Source organism: Dunckerocampus dactyliophorus, chromosome 14 (assembly GCF_027744805.1).
Source record: "Dunckerocampus dactyliophorus isolate RoL2022-P2 chromosome 14, RoL_Ddac_1.1, whole genome shotgun sequence".
Lineage (NCBI taxonomy): Eukaryota > Metazoa > Chordata > Actinopteri > Syngnathiformes > Syngnathidae > Dunckerocampus > Dunckerocampus dactyliophorus.
In genome coordinates this window covers 1255687-1275070 of record NC_072832.1, presented here as the reverse complement: position 1 = coordinate 1275070, position 19384 = coordinate 1255687, and the positions used below count along the sequence as shown (strand labels likewise).

The window sequence follows — 19384 nt, the reverse complement described above, 5'->3', positions numbered from 1 at the left end:
TGCCTCAAATGCAAGCTAACATACGAAGGAAGGTTGATTTGAGACCTTTACTTGAGGTTCTTTGTGGTGGGACTCCATGCCATCAAAAGCAACAAGGATGAAGAAATTCCATCTAAATTGGACGTACCTTCCACAAACAGGACACAAATCTTGGTGAGAGTCTTTTGCTTTGTTTGTCTTTGTATGCAGTTGTGTCTTTTGCGAGTAAAAAGGCTGCAAATAAGCATCGGAGCGCCACCAAATATCCCCAGCAATTATTATGCAATTAATTACTTGGCTGATCACGGTACTTACTGGATGCTGTGGACAAATGCCCAGGCAGGCGGCTGGAGACAACAGTGTTTACTGCAGGTGGTTTGGGGGGGTGGCAGGTGTTTGAGCAAACAATGGTGCTGACTGCTGTACTGTATATCTGAGATCACCTCACACAGCAGCGGGAGATGGAGAAGCTTTTCCAGGACTCGGAAAGGGAGATTAATCACCTGTTTAGCTATGCGGCGAAGTGTTTGTTTGTACTGCAATTGTTTTTCCTGGGAGTGTCTTTTCTTTTTCGCCGCTCCTCGTATTCCGTTTGTTCAACAGCGTTCATCATGAAGTCATATCTCCACCTTTTGATTTCCCCTTTGGTCATTTCACACTTGAAACCCCTCCACTTGACAGGATGAGTGGCTCAGCCCCAACAGCGTCGTGGTAACGAGTAGATGAAATCACCAGAGAGTGGTGGCTATTTCTCCACTTGACAGGTAGAAGTGAAAAAGAAACTTCCCACAGGTTATGTAAATGCTATGCAGAAACGCTCCTTTTGTCATGTAAATGGGAGCCGTTGGCATCTATTACATGGCTCTCTGCTTCACAAACACACAGGAAAAAGCCAATCTCATTAATGAGAACAAACCAGGATGCACAAATCTCGACAATTGTTCACCAGAAGCGCCGTCTCAGCGTGGAACACCGAGGCTAATGAGCTCCTTGCGTCTCATCATATTGCACCCTGGCTGTATTTCTTTAAACGTCACTGTTTTTCAAAGTTATTGTCTTCCCCCGTTTGGAAATTCTACACGGTGCTCTTTGATGCAAATGATTCTTTTTCGGTGTGTGTGTGTTCAACAAAGCACGCAAGGATACGATACCTGGACTGATGTAATCAAGCATGTTGCTGTGGACTCAGCGGCAGGCCACTCGTTTGTGGTACCTGCATGCTCTGCTCCCTCCTTTATCGCGGCTCATTGGTTCCAAACCCGACCACAAGAAGTGAAGTTTTGCAAAGTAGGATTCCTTATTGATAAAAAATAATACATTTACACCCATATTACCAAATACTAGGGGTGCTCCCATCGATCGGCCACCAATCAGTATTGGCCGATTTCCGTGGAAAAAGCACGTCATCGGCATATTTCGGTACTTGCTTTTTAACGCCAATCACCTTCGCCGATCAGCTCCGTCCCCATTGCAGCGTCCGGCCTATAGCGACCGTCCCCCCGCCCACTTTCCCTTCACGAAGCCAAAGCAAGCATGGCTGCCATGTGGGACTTCCTGTCACTGTGAGAGTGATAGAAGTTTTGCACCCTGCAAAAAATGCCATAAAAAATATCTTTCCGGGGTGGCGCCTTAAAAAGCTTTAGTTTGGTGCGGCATTTGGGGAGCGGGCACTTGGGTGGGGGTGGTGAGCTTTCGCGGCTGACGATGTGATCATCGGTCGGGCCGAAACGCGAGACACGCGGTGGTGTGTGCGTGGCAGTCGGAGGTCTGAGGCGGATTCGTCGGACTGGATGGCCGGTTGTTGTTGGCGCTGGAGGACACCGGGTTTACCGACTGCTTGGGGTCCTGCTGGAGCGCCATCAAGCTGCTCGTGCATCCAAAGTCCCCTTAAAGAAGGCGCCTGATCCTCTAAGTCTCACCAGTCATTTTAAACATTTACGTCAAATATGTTTTTGTCTAAATTTTATGGTTCCCCTTTCGTATCGAACAGCCCAGGGGGCACCAACGTGAGTGCCCCACGACCACATGAGGCATCTGCAAGCCTGCTTTTCATTCAGGTTTTCAGTTAATAACGTGTGAAGACCAGAAAGGAATGCATTGTGAAATAGAACATGAGTGGTGGATACCAGCCTTTTGTTCCTGTTCTGGTAAAACCAGCATGTTTGCTTTGTTTGGCTCGAAAAAAGCTATGAAAAATGTTGCAAAAACGAGCAGCTCTTGGCCATTTTCACTTTGTACAAGGAGCTCTCACAACTATGTGATCGGTATCGGTATCGGTCAATTTCACTCATGGATGATCGGTATCGGCAGCATAAAACCCTGATGGGAGCACCCCTAGCCAATCCATTATATATAATCAGAGAAAATAAGCCATTTAATATAAAAATAAGACTCATACTCGTGTGTGATTCAGTAAATGCGTGGACAGGAAATGATGTCGAGGTTGATCTTTAGCTGGAGGACTGCCACAACAGCAGCTCGTGTTATTACTATGGTTATGATGATTATTATTAGTTATTATGTTATTATTGGGCCTTTTGTGAGATCATACGTGAATAAAAATGAAAAACGTAATGTACTCGAACGCCACATGTGAACAGACACTGTGCAGGTCGCAGCTAAGTGCAGCAGAAAGGTGACAGCAGGAAGTAGTTGATTGTTGTGTGCGTGTTAGACGAACAAAGTAAGTAAGTTTGATGATGACGACGTGCATTGAAAGTGTTTCATCTTGCAGACTTTTCAAGATGACTGATATTGTGTGCTAAAAGAGAGCTGGTCTTACGTGGTTTCAAGACACAATCGGGTGGTGCATGTCGTACCTGGGCCCGCAGTGGGGGCTCAAGCGGCCCAATCCACCTTACACCACAATTATACAAACCATCAGTAATACCCAAAAAGGCAACGTGACAATGCTTGCATTACAGAACTGGGGATGAAAACATGAGAAAAACCCAGTCAACACTTGATCCTCAAATACATCGTCTCTAAGGAACTCCTAACCTCTACACTACAACATCATCTGGAGCAGTTCAACATCGATATTTATCTGATAACATGCAAAACTTCATACATTACATCACACTCGCCACTCCTCTGGTTTCCCAGGCTGACTTGTATGGAAAATTCACTCACTTATTTTGCTCATATAACGCACACGGAACGATGAACAACACCATGCGTGTCTCCTTTCTTCATGTCGGAATTAAGCACCGCCCTGTGATCATGTGAGGACGCGTTCAAGGGCATTGGTAACTGAGTGTTATGCCTAGGCTTTCAGACATTAACCAATCAGAGGCCGGAAAACGCTGACGCGATCGTACGCCTGCTAGTTGGCCATGTGAGGTGAGTCTCAAATCAGATGGAAAACACTGCTAAGCTCCTGATTCTGCAGGCCCCGGGCAGATTGCGTTTACATGGCAACACATCGAGGCTGAAATCTGATTGGACAAAAAAATATCCATCATCCGCACGGACACGCACACGTACATGTACGCACATACACACGTACACGTACACACATACACGTACACACGTACACGTACACACATACACGTACACACGTACACGTACACACGTACACGTACACACGTACACGTACACACATACACGTACACACGTACACGTACACACGTACACGTACGCACGTACATGTACACACATACACGTACGCATGTACACTTACACACATACACGTACGCACGTACACGTACACACGTACAAGTACACACATACACGTACACACATACACATACACACGTACACGTACGCACGTACACGTACACACATACACGTACACACGTACACACGTACACGTACGCACGTACATGTACACGTACACACATACACGTACACACATACACGTACATGTACACGTACACACATACACGTACACACATACACGTACGCACGTACACGTACACACGTACACGTACACACGTACACGTACGCACATACACGTACACACATACACGTACACACATACACGTACACACATACACATACACAAGTACACGTACGCACGTACATGTACACTTACACACATACACGTACGCACGTACACGTACACACATACACGTACACACGTACACGTACGCACGTACACGTACACACGTACACGTACGCACGTACATGTACACGTACACACATATACGTACACACATACACGTACATGTACACTTACACACATACACGTACGCACGTACACGTACACACATACACGTACACACACGTACACGTACACACGTACATGTACACGTACACACATACACGTACGCACGTACACGTACACACATACACGTACACACGTACACGTACATATATACACGTACACACATACACGTACACACGTACACGTACACACGTACACGTACACATATACACGTACACACATACACGTACACACGTACACGTACACACGTACACGTACACACGTACACGTACGCACGTACATGTACACGTACACACATACACGTACATGTACACGTACACACATACACGTACACACATACACGTACGCACGTACACGTACACACGTACACGTACGCACATACACGTACACACATACACGTACACACATACACGTACACACATACACATACACAAGTACACGTACGCACGTACATGTACACTTACACACATACACGTACGCACGTACACGTACACACATACACGTACACACGTACACGTACGCACGTACACGTACACACGTACACGTACGCACGTACATGTACACGTACACACATATACGTACACACATACACGTACATGTACACTTACACACATACACGTACGCACGTACACGTACACACATACACGTACACACACGTACACGTACGCACGTACATGTACACGTACACACATACACGTACGCACGTACACGTACACACATACACGTACACACATACACGTACGCACGTACATGTACACGTACACACATACACGTACGCACGTACACGTACACACATACACGTACACACGTACACGTACACATATACACGTACACACATACACGTACACACGTACACGTACACACGTACACGTACGCACGTACATGTACACGTACACACATACACGTACGCACGTACACGTACACACGTACACGTACACACATACACGTACACACATACACGTACACACGTACACGTACGCACGTACACGTACACACGTACACGTACGCACGTACATGTACACGTACACACATATACGTACACACATACACGTACATGTACACTTACACACATACACGTACGCACGTACACGTACACACATACACGTACACACACGTACACGTACACACGTACATGTACACGTACACACATACACGTACGCACGTACACGTACACACATACACGTACACACATACACGTACGCACGTACACGTACACACATACACGTACACACGTACACGTACATATATACACGTACACACATACACGTACACACGTACACGTACACACGTACACGTACACATATACACGTACACACATACACGTACACACGTACACGTACACACGTACACGTACACACGTACACGTACACATATACACGTACACACATACACGTACATGTACACGTACACACATACACGTACACACATACACGTACGCACGTACACGTACACACGTACACGTACGCACATACACGTACACACATACACGTACACACATACACGTACGCACGTACATGTACACTTACACACATACACGTACGCACGTACATGTACACTTACACACATACACGTACGCACATACACGTACACACATACACATACACAAGTACACGTACGCACGTACATGTACACTTACACACATACACGTACGCACGTACACGTACACACATACACGTACACACGTACACGTAGGCACGTACACGTACACACGTACACGTACGCACGTACATGTACACGTACACACATATACGTACACACATACACGTACATGTACACTTACACACATACACGTACGCACGTACACGTACACACATACACGTACACACACATACACGTACGCACGTACATGTACACGTACACACATACACGTACGCACGTACACGTACACACATACACGTACACACATACACGTACGCACGTACATGTACACGTACACACATACACGTACGCACGTACACGTACACACATACACGTACACACGTACACGTACACATATACACGTACACACATACACGTACACACGTACACGTACACACGTACACGTACGCACGTACATGTACACGTACACACATACACGTACGCACGTACACGTACACACGTACACGTACACACATACACGTACACACATACACGTACACACGTACACGTACGCACGTACATGTACACGTACACGCATACACGTACGCACGTACACGTACACACGTACACGTACACACATACACGTACACACATACACGTGCACACGTACACGTACACACATACACGTGCACACGTACACGTACACACATACACGTGCACACGTACACGTACACACATACACGTGCACACGTACACGTACTGAGCAGCGCAACCAAGACGCACGTGACAAAGGAAGATAACAGACTCTTGGGAATAAATGAATACAATTTCATGGAACAAATACTGGAATTGAAATTGTAAATGTGGCGTCAGCGTCACCCTGACGACGCACCACCCTAATCATCATCATCATCAATTCCACACAAGCAACAGAGGCAAACAATTCATTCCTGATGACCGCGTGCACTTCCACGTGACTGGAAACCACCATCGCCATACCAAACATCGTTCAACTCATCTATCTGGCGGGGTCTATCAGAAGTGTCCAAATGCCCCCCATCCCTGCACAATAATTAGAGAAAATCCCTTCATAACCTTGAGATATCCAACAACTAATCTCTTCTGCAAGAATTAGGAACCTTGGCTGGATGCAGTCTCAACAACTCTCCAGCTTCCAATAAAACTCTTTCTTGGGTTATGCAGCAGAAAGCACTTTCTCCTCTCCCCACTGTATTGACAGAGGCAGCACACAAATACCACAACTGTCTCAATATCAGTCGAGGGAAGGTGAAAAATGTCGATGAAATGACCTTTTCTTTCATTTATTTCCTGGCTCTTGCTCCAAATTACAGCACAGCATCATTTTCCTGATTCATCATCCACGTGTTGTCCCCTCTTTTATTTTGCCATCTACAGCATGCGCCCTATTTTGGATTTTTTTGCAGTGATTTATGACCGTCTGATGCATGCAGGAAGGAAGGAGGGGCGGGGGTTGTCAGGCAGGCGAGAGCTCAAGTCTGGATAAGACCCAGTGACTCAGATTGAGCACCTTAGCTCAGCAGCTGCTGGGATCCTGATTGTATCGGACATACGCTCTAGAAGTTGTAGTGCTCTGAAATTACCGGGATACGTCTCAGGGGATTCTAATCTTTGTTATGGCAGCAACATGCGGTTCTTGTCCAACTTTCAGCAATAATTGATTTTTTTTTTTCTTTTTCGCAGGCGCGACCTGCTGTTGTGGAAGTGTGTCAGTCACACGGTGTTCTCTTCGCCAGCTGCGGCCCAACCAGTGGCTTAACTCACCGTTAATGAGCTTTTAAAACACTCGGATGCAGGAAACACGTTGAAGAAAAGATGAAAGAGTAACCCTGGGGTGATGGTATGGTTTATTTGGAATATATTTAGCAAAGTTACATTCAGGAACATCATGTTTGAAAAGGAGCAGGAAGTTTATTTAATCCATGGCTCAACAAATATTGATAATCTGTTCACAGAAACAAAGAATAAACAATGTGTAATAATAAATGGGTAGCTTATTCAACTAGAAAAGCACTTGGGGAGTGCAGACCTCCGCCAAGCGCCATAGTTCGCCCCATATTGTGATTTACACCATACACTTTAGTCCTACATTTATTTTATCTACATATTTAGATTGCTAAAGTTAGCATGCCTGCAGTGCTAACATGCTAACGTTAGCATGCTAACACCTAGCATGATAGTGCTAGTGTTTATATGCGTCTACCCGTGAAAATTGCTAATAATGCCAGTATGCTAACATTAGCATGCTAACACCAGCTTGATAGCGTAATGTACCAGAAAGGCTAAATGTCCTGAACGAGTTGAGAATTTTGACTTTGGAAGGGTCAGTTAGAACTCTTTAGATCAAAGGCATTTTGCATTCCAAAAAATGGGAATGTCAAGAAAAGTGGCAATTCTTGGTATGTGGGAAAATGGCATGGAATGTCCTTGTTAGTTAGTTGAATGCTTTGATGTCGGAACGGAATGGGTTGAGAAATGTGCAAGTAGCTCGAACTCTTCAGATCAAAGGCATTTTGCTTTCTGGAAAAAAAAGTGCTAATAACATGAATGTCCTGACTTTGTTGAGTGAGTTGATGTTGGAATGCGGTGAATCGCTTGAGAAATGTGGAAGTAGTACATAGTTTTATGAAAAAGTGTGAATTTTTGGAACATTTTTAATTTTTTTTCCAATATAAATATAGACAGCCGGAATGCCCTGAACGTGCTGAGCAGTTTGATGTTGGAATGGCTTCAATCGGTTGGGAAATGTGGAAGTAGCAGTTCTTTCAGATCCCATTGCCGACAATTCCTGAAAATTTCATCCAGAATTTATCAAGTTATTTTGAAGACAGTCCTTGTGGTCGATTTCCGCTGGTCTTGTCAACAGTCAAGTCTTCCGAGGTCAAAGTCACATTCAATGGTTGAAGGGAATTTACATGACTTCTGATGGAAAAAAGGGACTTGGTTAGAATACGTTTCGCTGTGAGTCAAACCTTCTGGAACGGATGAACGGTGCTGACCAAGGTTCCACGGCAGTGAATAAATCAATAAAAAGAAACTAGATGAAGCGATTGTGTGTGAATGCTGAAGCTGAACTGAAATGTAGAATCCATGTTGAGATCCATTCACTGGCTGAGAATCGAACCAGCAGCCATCAGGCTGGGAGACGATCGCTCAGCGGCCGAGGCCATACCTCCGTGACCTCCGTGCTCAGAATAAGCAGAATGTTACCCTTAACATTAACTGTAAAATGAATTTCCACCAATCGAGGGCGACATTGAAATTGTCCGTTCATTTTCAGTGGGAAAAATGTCACAGGAAATATTGAATTATGGGAAATATGGAAAGTATTAGAAAAGTCCGGATGGGTAGCCTACATGTCCTGAATGAGCTGAACATTTTGATGGTGTCCGAGACATGTGGGAGTAAAACAGCGGAATATGAAATGTTGGATTGTAAAAATGGAGAATGGTTGCTGAAATGTTGAAACATCTTCAGGAATTACACGAGGATCGAACCAGCAACCGTCATGTTGGGATCTACCGTGCCAGCCATGCCACCTGTTGAATAAGTGGAATGTTACAGTCATGGAAAATGTAAAATGATTTTTCACCAATAGGGGGCCCCATTTCATTTGTCCGTTTGTTTTTAGCAGACTGGAAACAACAGGAGAATGATTGCTGAAGAGTAAAAATATGTTGAACGATTACACGAGGATCGAACCACAACCATCATGTTGGGAGACGACCAATCGACCACGTGAGCCGTGCCAACCTGCAGAGTAAGTAATGCCAAATGTACAGTGACCTTTTCACCTGTAGGGGGCACCATTTCATTTGTACATTCGTTTAAAAACAAAAATTTGAAATGTTGAAAAGCAAAAATGCAGGCTGAATGTTGCAATGTGTAAGGAGGTTGAAGGATGACAGCGAGCTCAAGGATCGAACCAACAACCATCGGGTTGGGGCACCCAAAGCCCAAACAAACGAGTGTCTATTGATCGCTGTGCTTCAGTTTGGGTCCATCACCATCACTTAGCCTTGAAGGGTTTGTGCTGAAGGATACTAGAACGTGTTGAGAAGAATTCAAATCGCCTCATCGTGTTTTGGCAGAGGTGGCGAGCACTGCGGCAGATGGCATCGGCGTGCCAGCTTTGTTCGCCAGCTGAAATCGGCAACTATTTAATGACACGAGCCGCATATGAAAAGATCATCTCCCACTTTACTAGCATTTGGCTAATGCCGCGCCGCTTCATTGCGTTTTTATCGCCGTGCGGCATCTTGCGGTTTAGTGGAAGTCGCCGCCATTTGTTCACTTGGTCAATTAAGTCGCTTTGGAGTTTGCACTCTTCGCTTCTCCTCATTAGAAATCTTACCCAGCGCTCTAGTAACACAGGAATGCAGGCTGCAGCGGCACAGTCGAAAGCTGGACCTCATATCACCCAAATGGCTTATATGGACTTTTATTGATGGTTTATAAAGAGTCTTCCCAAGCCAAATTAATTAGGGCCTACAGAAGTCACGCTTGCACAAACAGCAGCAATGGCACAGATTGGAAGGCTAACAAATTAGCATTCTGGGGGTTTGTCAGGTTTGTGCATTTGTTTATTGTTTGAAGCATAACCGTACACAACAAACACATTGAACCTGCGGCATCGATCACGCCAGACCAGCGCTCCTCCACTGGCGGCCCGCGGGCCAAATCCAGCCCCCCAAAACATGACCCAAATCATGTAAATTACGTCGATGGCGAGTTACCGGTTGATCGCGAAGGTAGTTTGGGTGGATCGCATAAACGTCACTTTGTAGATTTCATATGATGTCAGTCAGCTGACATTAAGCTCCCCTCCTGATTGGCTCTTGCTCCCCCACGGCCATGGTGAACAGACGTCTCAAACTACACACAGAGATGCAACTTCCATCTTCTGATTATGGATAAACTAACTGAGTGGTAGGATGCCTATATCTATCTATATCTATCTACTGTATATCTATCTCCATCTATCTATATCTATATCCATCTATATCTATCTATATCTATATCTATCTACTGTATATCTATCTACATCTATCTATATCTATCTATATCTATCTACTGTATATCTATCTCCATCTATCTATATCTATATCCATCTATATCTATCTATATCTATATCCATCTATATCTATCTATATCTATCTATATCTATCTATATCTATCTACTGTATATCTATCTCCATCTATCTATATCTATATCCATCTATATCTATCTATATCTATATCCATCTATATCTATCTATATCTATCTATATCTATCTATATCTATCTATATATATCTACTGTATATCTATCTACATCTATCTATATCTATATCCATCTATATCTATATCTATATCTATCTACTGTATATCTATCTACATCTATCTATATCTATATCCATCTATATCTATATCTATCTACTGTATATCTATCTATATCTATATCCATCTATATCTATCTATATGTATATCTATCTATATCTATCTATATCTATCTATATCTATATCCATCTACAGTATATCTATCTATATCTATATCCATCTATATCTATCTATATCTATCTATATCTATATCTATCTATAGCTATATCTATCTATATCTATCTATATCTATATCCATCTATATCCATCTACAGTATATCTATCTATCTCTATATCCATCTATATCTATCTATATCTATCTATATCTATATCTATCTATATCTATATCCATCTATATCTATCTATATCTATCTATATCTATATCTATCTATATCTATCTATATCTATATCCATCTATATCTATCTATATCTATCTATATCTATATCTATCTATATCTATCTATATCTATATCCATCTATATCTATCTATATCTATCTATATCTATATCTATCTATATCTATCTATATCTATCTACTGTATATCTATCTACATCTATCTATATCTATATCCATCTATATCTATATCTATATCTATCTACTGTATATCTATCTATATCTATATCCATCTATATCTATCTATATCTATATCTATCTATATCTATCTACTGTATATCTATCTACATCTATCTATATCTATATCCATCTATATCTATATCTATATCTATCTACTGTATATCTATCTATATCTATATCCATCTATATCTATCTATATCTATATCCATCTATATCTATATCTATCTGTATCTATCTATATCTATATCTATATCTATCTACTGTATATCTATCTATATCTATATCTATCTACATCTATCTATATCTATATCCATCTATATCTATCTATATCTATATCCATCTATATCTATATCTATATCTATCTACTGTATATCTATCTATATCTATATCTATCTATATCTATCTATATCTATATCTATCTACTGTATATCTATCTATATCTATATCCATCTATATCTATCTATATCTATATCTATCTATATCTAGAACATAAGTTCACGTTCACCTGTAGCAGCTATTTGTGTAGAAAAAGAGTGAATAGTTATAGGGCTTTGCGTGGCGTCAGGAACTCTACTATAGAAACGCGTGTTTTTCTACTCTTCCCTTTCTTAAACTAGTATTTCATGATGAAATGCAAAATGTGGCCGTTGCTGAAAGCTTTTTAAGATGTGGCCTTGACTTGGGCTGCATTGCCTTTTGCATCATCCTTTTCACTTCTTGTACATGGGTGATGTTTGCTAGCAAATGCTAAGTGACGTGATACATGAAGTGTGTGTCTAAGGAACGCTACGTAGCTGTTTGAAGTGACATATTACTTACTTATGTACACAAGTATTGAGGAATGATGTGTCATTACCTTTATTGCATATTGACTTGGTCATTCTAAAAGCAGCTCGCAGGCTGAAAAAGTGTGAGCCCCCCCTGATGTCTAAGTAAAGAAGTGCTCCTCCATGCAGTACTTCCTCTGGTCTGCAGGGGGCAACAGTGAGGCGGACGCATGACAATGAAGGAGCGGTAGAAGAAGATGGCTTGCATTTATACATATGGCACTATCAACGGTAAAAATAAAACAAAAGAGATAAAGAAAGAAACAGACACAGAAAATTGGACTTTGAACAGCAAGCGGACTTGAATATTTGCATTTACCACGGTGGGGAAGCGGATGTGTTTACAGTAATTTCTCGCCACTTTGTGCTTTGAATTTTGCGCCTTTACTCTGCCGCAGCGTTCCAAAAATATATGAATAAATCATGCTGTTTTGTGGTTGAATACAGCCTAATAGTCCAAAAATATGCATATTTTACATATTTTTTGGGGCTAAATGAAGCTTTTTCAAGCATAAAAGTGCTAACTGCAGCAAAATCCAAATATAAGACATTCAAAAGATGCATTCAAAGACATGATGATATGTGGCATTCTACACTGGTCACTGGGGGTCAGCAATGTTACTGTAATGCTTGGTGAGACACAACAGCCAAGACTTGATCACCGAAATATAACCCGCGGAGGCACTTTCAGATGAAACATCACAACCTTGACGCAGTCCATCCCCCCCATGTCCCCTGATTATTGGCGGGTGGGGCTGGTCTGAATTTTTACATTTGCAAAGCTGTGGACTTAAAGAAAAACGTGAATCTTGTCCATCATCCACAATCCTTAGCGAGACATGAACACACGTTCTTTTCTTTTCTGTGCGTTGTAAATACTGAAAACCTGCTAGCAGGACGCAGCTAATAATGAGGTGATGGGATTCACCTATTCTGCCGACAAAGCCCTCTAAAAACCAAGCATGTATTGTGGATTTATATACATGCTGTGACCATGTAATCACAGACACATGATAACATGATAATGTGTAAGACGCCACGGACGCCTCCGGCAAACCTTTTGCACATTTCGAATGCCGCGGCGCTGGCGTTTCAGGTGGCTGATAAGGTTTTTTGTCTGCTCGATGTTTTTTTTCCCCTCATCTTGGAGCATTTTGGCACAACTATAACAGACGATGTCTTCCTCGGAAAGTGAAATGTTTGTTCACAAGTGAGCTCAGGGGAAGTTGCGACAGGCCGTTAACGTCACAGGCAGGAGAAAAAAGAAGTGCTTGATTTGCTCACCAGAACAGTCTCACCTCATTGGAGCGTTTTTTAAAATTATGTTATGGGATTTATCAGTATGATGTCATCATTTCCTTGCTTCTGTTTGAATTTGTGATTGTATTTATGACTATACTAGCTGTTAGGCTCAAATGTGAATATACAAAATAAGAATAACAGGTCTTAAGTCTTTAACGTTCTGAAAATATTTCCCCCAGAACAGTTGAATATTCCTTCTGTCGACTGACTATATTGGATCCAAAAGGCTTTTTCAGGCGCTGGCTGTTCCATTTTAGCACAAATGTAGAAGATGTGGCACCTCTTCAGCCTCTCTTTCCTTATCTTGCTGCAGAAAATTACATTTTAAAGATGGAGAGCCTCTTGTTTCATAGCACAATGCATCATACTGATGGTTGTTTCTAATATTTTGGGGACCTCACTCTGCTACGAGAGGGGAAAATATGACAAAGATCTCTCATCACAAGGTGGTACCACTGCAAACTGCAACCCCAATAATCAAGTAGCGTCATTAATAGCACTCTGACAGCGTTAATTGAACATACTATTTGTCAGTGCGGGCATTAGCACATGATAAACATCCCCCACAATGAGATATGAAGTGCTAAATATTCATCTCTGTAGTTGTAATGTAATCTTTTTTTTTTCTCCTTCCTCTTTTGTGTTCCAAAAAACCCTCAATCTAGGTCAGCGAGAAACACTTGCATTCAGTGGGGAGAGAGGAAATATCTTATTAAAATGTACGAGATGAAGAGGAGAATCTTGCGACAACCTCTTTCTATGTTAAAACATGCTAACAGGTGGGTATGCAATCATGTAGCACAAGGCCGGACGTGTGATTTCCCGAGCTACTAACCTCTTTCGTTGCTTTTGCTTGAAAGCATTTCTCCAAACATGCGTGACGTACAAACACAACATAAAAGCAACGTATTCTCCCAACAATCGATGCTCATATAGCTTCCCAAAAGAAGTCACAGCAACGCTGACTCCAATTTCTTTGGTATTTTGCAAAGACAAACAGCACATGTTTGCACATGAGAACTGATGAACTGATCACTCACGTATTACAGACTAGTCACACTCACGTTCACATTCACACCTCTGCACAATTCAGTCTCCGGTGAGCCTAAGAAGCATGTTTTTGGACTGTGGGGGGGCACTGGAGTACCAGGAATAGACACACACAAGCACAAGGAGAATTCCGAACTCCACACAGAAAGGTCGGAAACTCGGGATGCTCCGATCAGGGCTTTATGCTGCCGATACCGATCATCCATGAGTGAAATCGGCCGATACAGATACCGATCAGATAGATTAAGTGTAAATGTTTAAATGTGCTGTTGTCTAAATCGGGTCACCGACGTTTTTTCTCGAGAGAGCTACTTCTACAAAATGAAAATGGCCAAGACTACTCATTTTTGCAACATTTATTTTCACAGCCGATTTCAAGGCAAACAGAGCCAACATGCTTGTTGTATCCACCACTCACAGTGCATCTCTTTCTAGTCTTCTCACAATATTAACAGAAAACCTGAATGAAAAGCAGGCTTGCAGACGCCTCATGTGGTCACGTTGGTGACCCCTGGGCTATATGACATGAAAGGGGAACCATCAAGTTTTGACAAAAACATATTTGACTTACTTTTTCAAAATCACTGGTGAAACTTAAAGGACGCCTTCTTTAAAGGGATGGTTCGGATTTTTTGACATGAAGTTGTATGACATCCCCATCAGCAGTGTTGTACACCAACAAGCCCCCCCACTTATCCTCACTAAGGTCGCGGGTATGCTGACTTCACCAGTCACATAAAGACAGACAAGCATGCACGCTCACATTCACACCTATGGACAATGTAGAGTCTCCAATGAAGCTAACATGCATGTTTTTGGAATGTGGGAGGAAAATGCAATACCTGGAGAAAACCCACGCAATGGGGTTTCGAACCCAGATCTTGACTGTGTGGCTCCGAACTATCCCTTTAAGGAGAATTTGGATACGAGAGCACACAGCACACGGACCCGGATTCCTCCACCGCCGACGATGGACAACCAGTCCGACGAAACCAGACACTTTTTGGGCCGTCCGCCTTAAACCTCCGACTGCCACATACGCACGGCTACATTATCCGCCGCCGGACTGATGATCACCCTGCCAAATGCCCGCCCCTCAAATTCCGCACCAAACTAAAGGTTTTTAACGTCCACCCCGGCGAGGCATTTTTCGTGCAGGGTGCCAAACTTCATGACTCTCACAACGACAGGTAATTCCACACGGCAGACATGTTTGCTCTGGCTTCGTGAAGAGAAAGCGGGGGAGAGACGGTCTCCATTGGCTGGATGCTGCAAAGGGGGCGGAGCTGATCGGCGTTATAAAGCAAGTATCGGAGTGCTTTGACATTTGTAAAAGCAAGGAACAAACACTTGTCAAGGACTGTCCATGTGACAGGAGTGCACTGATGTTTTTAAAGGGGACCCTTTATGCTTTTCCTCTTTTCTGACCAATACATTTTCTTACAATGTTGTATTCTCGTGTTAAGCGACGCCAACGTGCGTTTGGAAGTGAGACCTGAAAGCAGTTTTGGACAGCTTTTAACACCGAGTTCCAATGATGTCAATGCAACCCAGACTTCTATATATGGGCATGCCCAGCACCCCCGCTCCGCTTCACTCTGTTAGCACACCGACAACGGCTCCCAGGAAATGTTTGTTTTGTGAACATGGGCAATACCAAGCTGGACCAGCCGCCAAGCCCTGTTGCTGAAGCCCGACGTCTTTCCAACGTTACTTGGCCGTGTTGAAGAGTCAGAAGAGCAAGCTGTGAGTAGCAACTTATCAGTGTCCTAACTGGGGTTATTTTGTGTAAGTCATTGGACAAAAGGGGTTCAGGAGACCTTGGGAGTGTGACCTGGATGGGGGTGGGGGGTGGAGTAAATTACACTGACCGTTTGGCCGGGAGCCAGGAAACACTGCAGGAAGAGGTTCAGAGTCTGGAAGATCTAGAAAGCTTTCTGTGCAGGTTATCATGTGCAGCTGCTCTAGAGTGGCAGTCAGAAGGCTTAGCAAATAACACGAAAAATAATTGAATTCATTGGACGAGATGACCAGTCTTTCTCAGTGGTGGAAGACACCGGGCTCACAGAGGGCTCTCTCACTTTCTGGAGCTCCACCAATGTACTCTCACGTCCAAAGTCTCCTTGCAGAAGGCCTCTCATCATCTGTAAGCCTCACCAGTGATACAAGTTCTCCTCAAAAAGTAAGTCAAATATGTTTTTGTCTAAATGAAGGTGATTTTATGGTTCTTTTTTTCATATCTTATCAAAGGTCTTGGACAGGGCTATATTGAATAGAATGGAGAAGTTTATGATGACATCTGACAGTTTGGCTTCAAATCCAAGCTTGGCACAGGTATGTGCATTTTTGCCTTAAAGGACATTATGGATCTGTACGACAGGCGCAATACTACCATTTTTGTGTGCTTTATTGACACCTCAAAAGCTTTTGACCATATTTTACAATAGAGGCGTCCCAAAATATTTAGTACGAATTTTTGGTCTGCTCAGCACTCTCAGTCTGTTAAATGGGGAATCTCTGTATCATCTCCCGTTTATGTTGGCAACAGCGTGCGACAAGGCAGCATTTTGTCTCCCTGTCTTCTTAACATGCATATAGACGATCTATCTCAGCTGCTGAATGAATGCAGGACTGCCTGGCTTATATTACCATAAACCACCTGATGTATGCTGACCATCTAGCCATTTTCTGTCCATGCAGTGTTGGTCCACAGCAGGTGTCAAGGGTTTGTTCACAGTATGGCCTGGAATTTGATATTACTGTAAATACAATTCAAAAAAGAGCAACATCATGATTGTCAGGAGTAAAGAGGACATGAAACTAACTTTGCCTGGCTTCTCTCTGGTGGACAACATCCTCAAAGTCTAGGATGAGGTGAAATACTTGAGCCATTACATATCTGCTGACCTGACAGATGATAGAGACATTCATAGACAATGTTGTATGCAATATGCACAAGCTAACATTCTTGTTCGTAAGTTCTCTCTGTGCTCAGTATCTGTTAAACAGCACTTTTTCAAGCATATTGTACTCCTATGTATACTGCCCACCTGTGGCAGCGTTGTGGAAAAAGCAGCACACATAAACTTCAGGTGGCATACAACGATGGCATGAGGATGCTGCTTAAGCTTGCCGCTGGACTAGTGCCAGTCAAATGTTTGTTCAGGCTGCTGTACCAGCCTGTGCTGCTGTGTTATGGAACCTCATGTCCAGATGTATGTGCAGGCTAACATGCTCTGTAACCAACCTTGTACAAAGCTCGGTCAGGTTCTTTTCTAGTTGGTGGAAACACTGGCGCCTTAACCTACACAGCAAGCAAGGGATCGCCTTCCTTTACTGTGTCTTGTTGGTGATGCGTTTGTTGTATGTTCTATGGACCATGTATGTGTCAGAAATAACGATGATGGTGATGCTATCATATACAGCCAGTAGCGGGGGTGCAGCCAGGAGTTCCATAAAAGTCCCATAATAAAATCACGTTGTCCCCCCATTAATTAATTACTAATTGTATCAGTAATTACTTTTTTTTGGGGCCCCCTGGCAGTCAAGGGATCTTGGAATTGTCCTGACTTTTCCCTTTTATATGGGACCCCTGGTCAATAGCACTCATCATGAATACATTAAAAAATGCATAATTCATGTGATCGGTATCGGAATCAGCAGCATAAAACCCTGATCGGAGCATCCCAAATTAAAAGCACAAAATAATACAAACCCACCATCCACCATAAGAGCCTGAACTTTGTTTTTCAGACAGGAGATTATAACGTGGCTGTTTGACGTGTGTCGTAACAGGCAGGGTGCTTGCATGACATTACTTGAGGTTGTGCACCGAACGAATGTGCACATTAGCACCCAATAACGCCATCACACCTCACCTTGATGCATTCCCACATAGTATCAGCATTTGGGACCAAATACGAGGTGAAAGAAAAGCAGGAAAAATACAGTCGCGTAGTCTACCTGTGCAGCGTGGGACAATGTTAGCACAGGCACATGACTATGGTGCATTCAAGGCCGTTGGATGAAGTGGGATGGGTCGCCACTTGCAACGAAAAAACAAATATGCAAAAACTATGGGATTTCTAACTGTATATTATTTTTGGAATAAAATAATGGCCGCTGTGGTTGGGACCCCTGCTCTACGTGGCAGGAGTGCACTGATGTTTTTAAGGAAAAAAAAAAAACCCACTAGTAAAAGATTCTCCATGTGACAGAAATGCTTTGCTATTTTTAAAAAGCACATACTATGAAGCGAAAGTGGAAAAAAAAACGTCTGTGAAAACACGAGTCAAAGATCTTCTTTCTGACAGGAGCACTCTGGTGGTTTTAGAAACCTGTTGCAAACCTGAAAGTTGCGCCCAACTTTGAGTTTGACGTCATTCACGGAGCGGATTTGGCCCGCCAGTTGAACAGCATCCACAGGAAGCAGCGTTAAAGCACAACAGAAAGCTCTCCAGCCGCATGCCTTGCACACTGAACTGACTCAGGAGCAAATGCAGCATTAAATG

The 19384-nt window shown here is 42.9% G+C and overlaps 1 protein-coding gene across 4 annotated transcripts in view; it reads right to left on the bottom strand.

Moving 5' to 3' along the window:
* Positions 1–19384, bottom strand: part of insyn2ab (inhibitory synaptic factor 2Ab) — a 42934-nt gene that overhangs the window by 9353 nt on the left and 14197 nt on the right. For 2 of the 4 annotated variants that reach the window (XM_054799139.1, XM_054799140.1), the window contains exon 5: positions 12042–19354. The exons of 1 other annotated variant lie outside the window; for it this stretch is intronic. In XM_054799139.1, coding sequence (XP_054655114.1) covers positions 19165–19354 — 190 coding nt within the window. In that variant the 3' untranslated portion in view covers positions 12042–19164. Of the gene's footprint in view, positions 1–6435; positions 9304–12041; positions 19355–19384 lie in introns of those variants that run through there. One more of the 4 variants, XM_054799141.1, reaches the window with a different exon arrangement.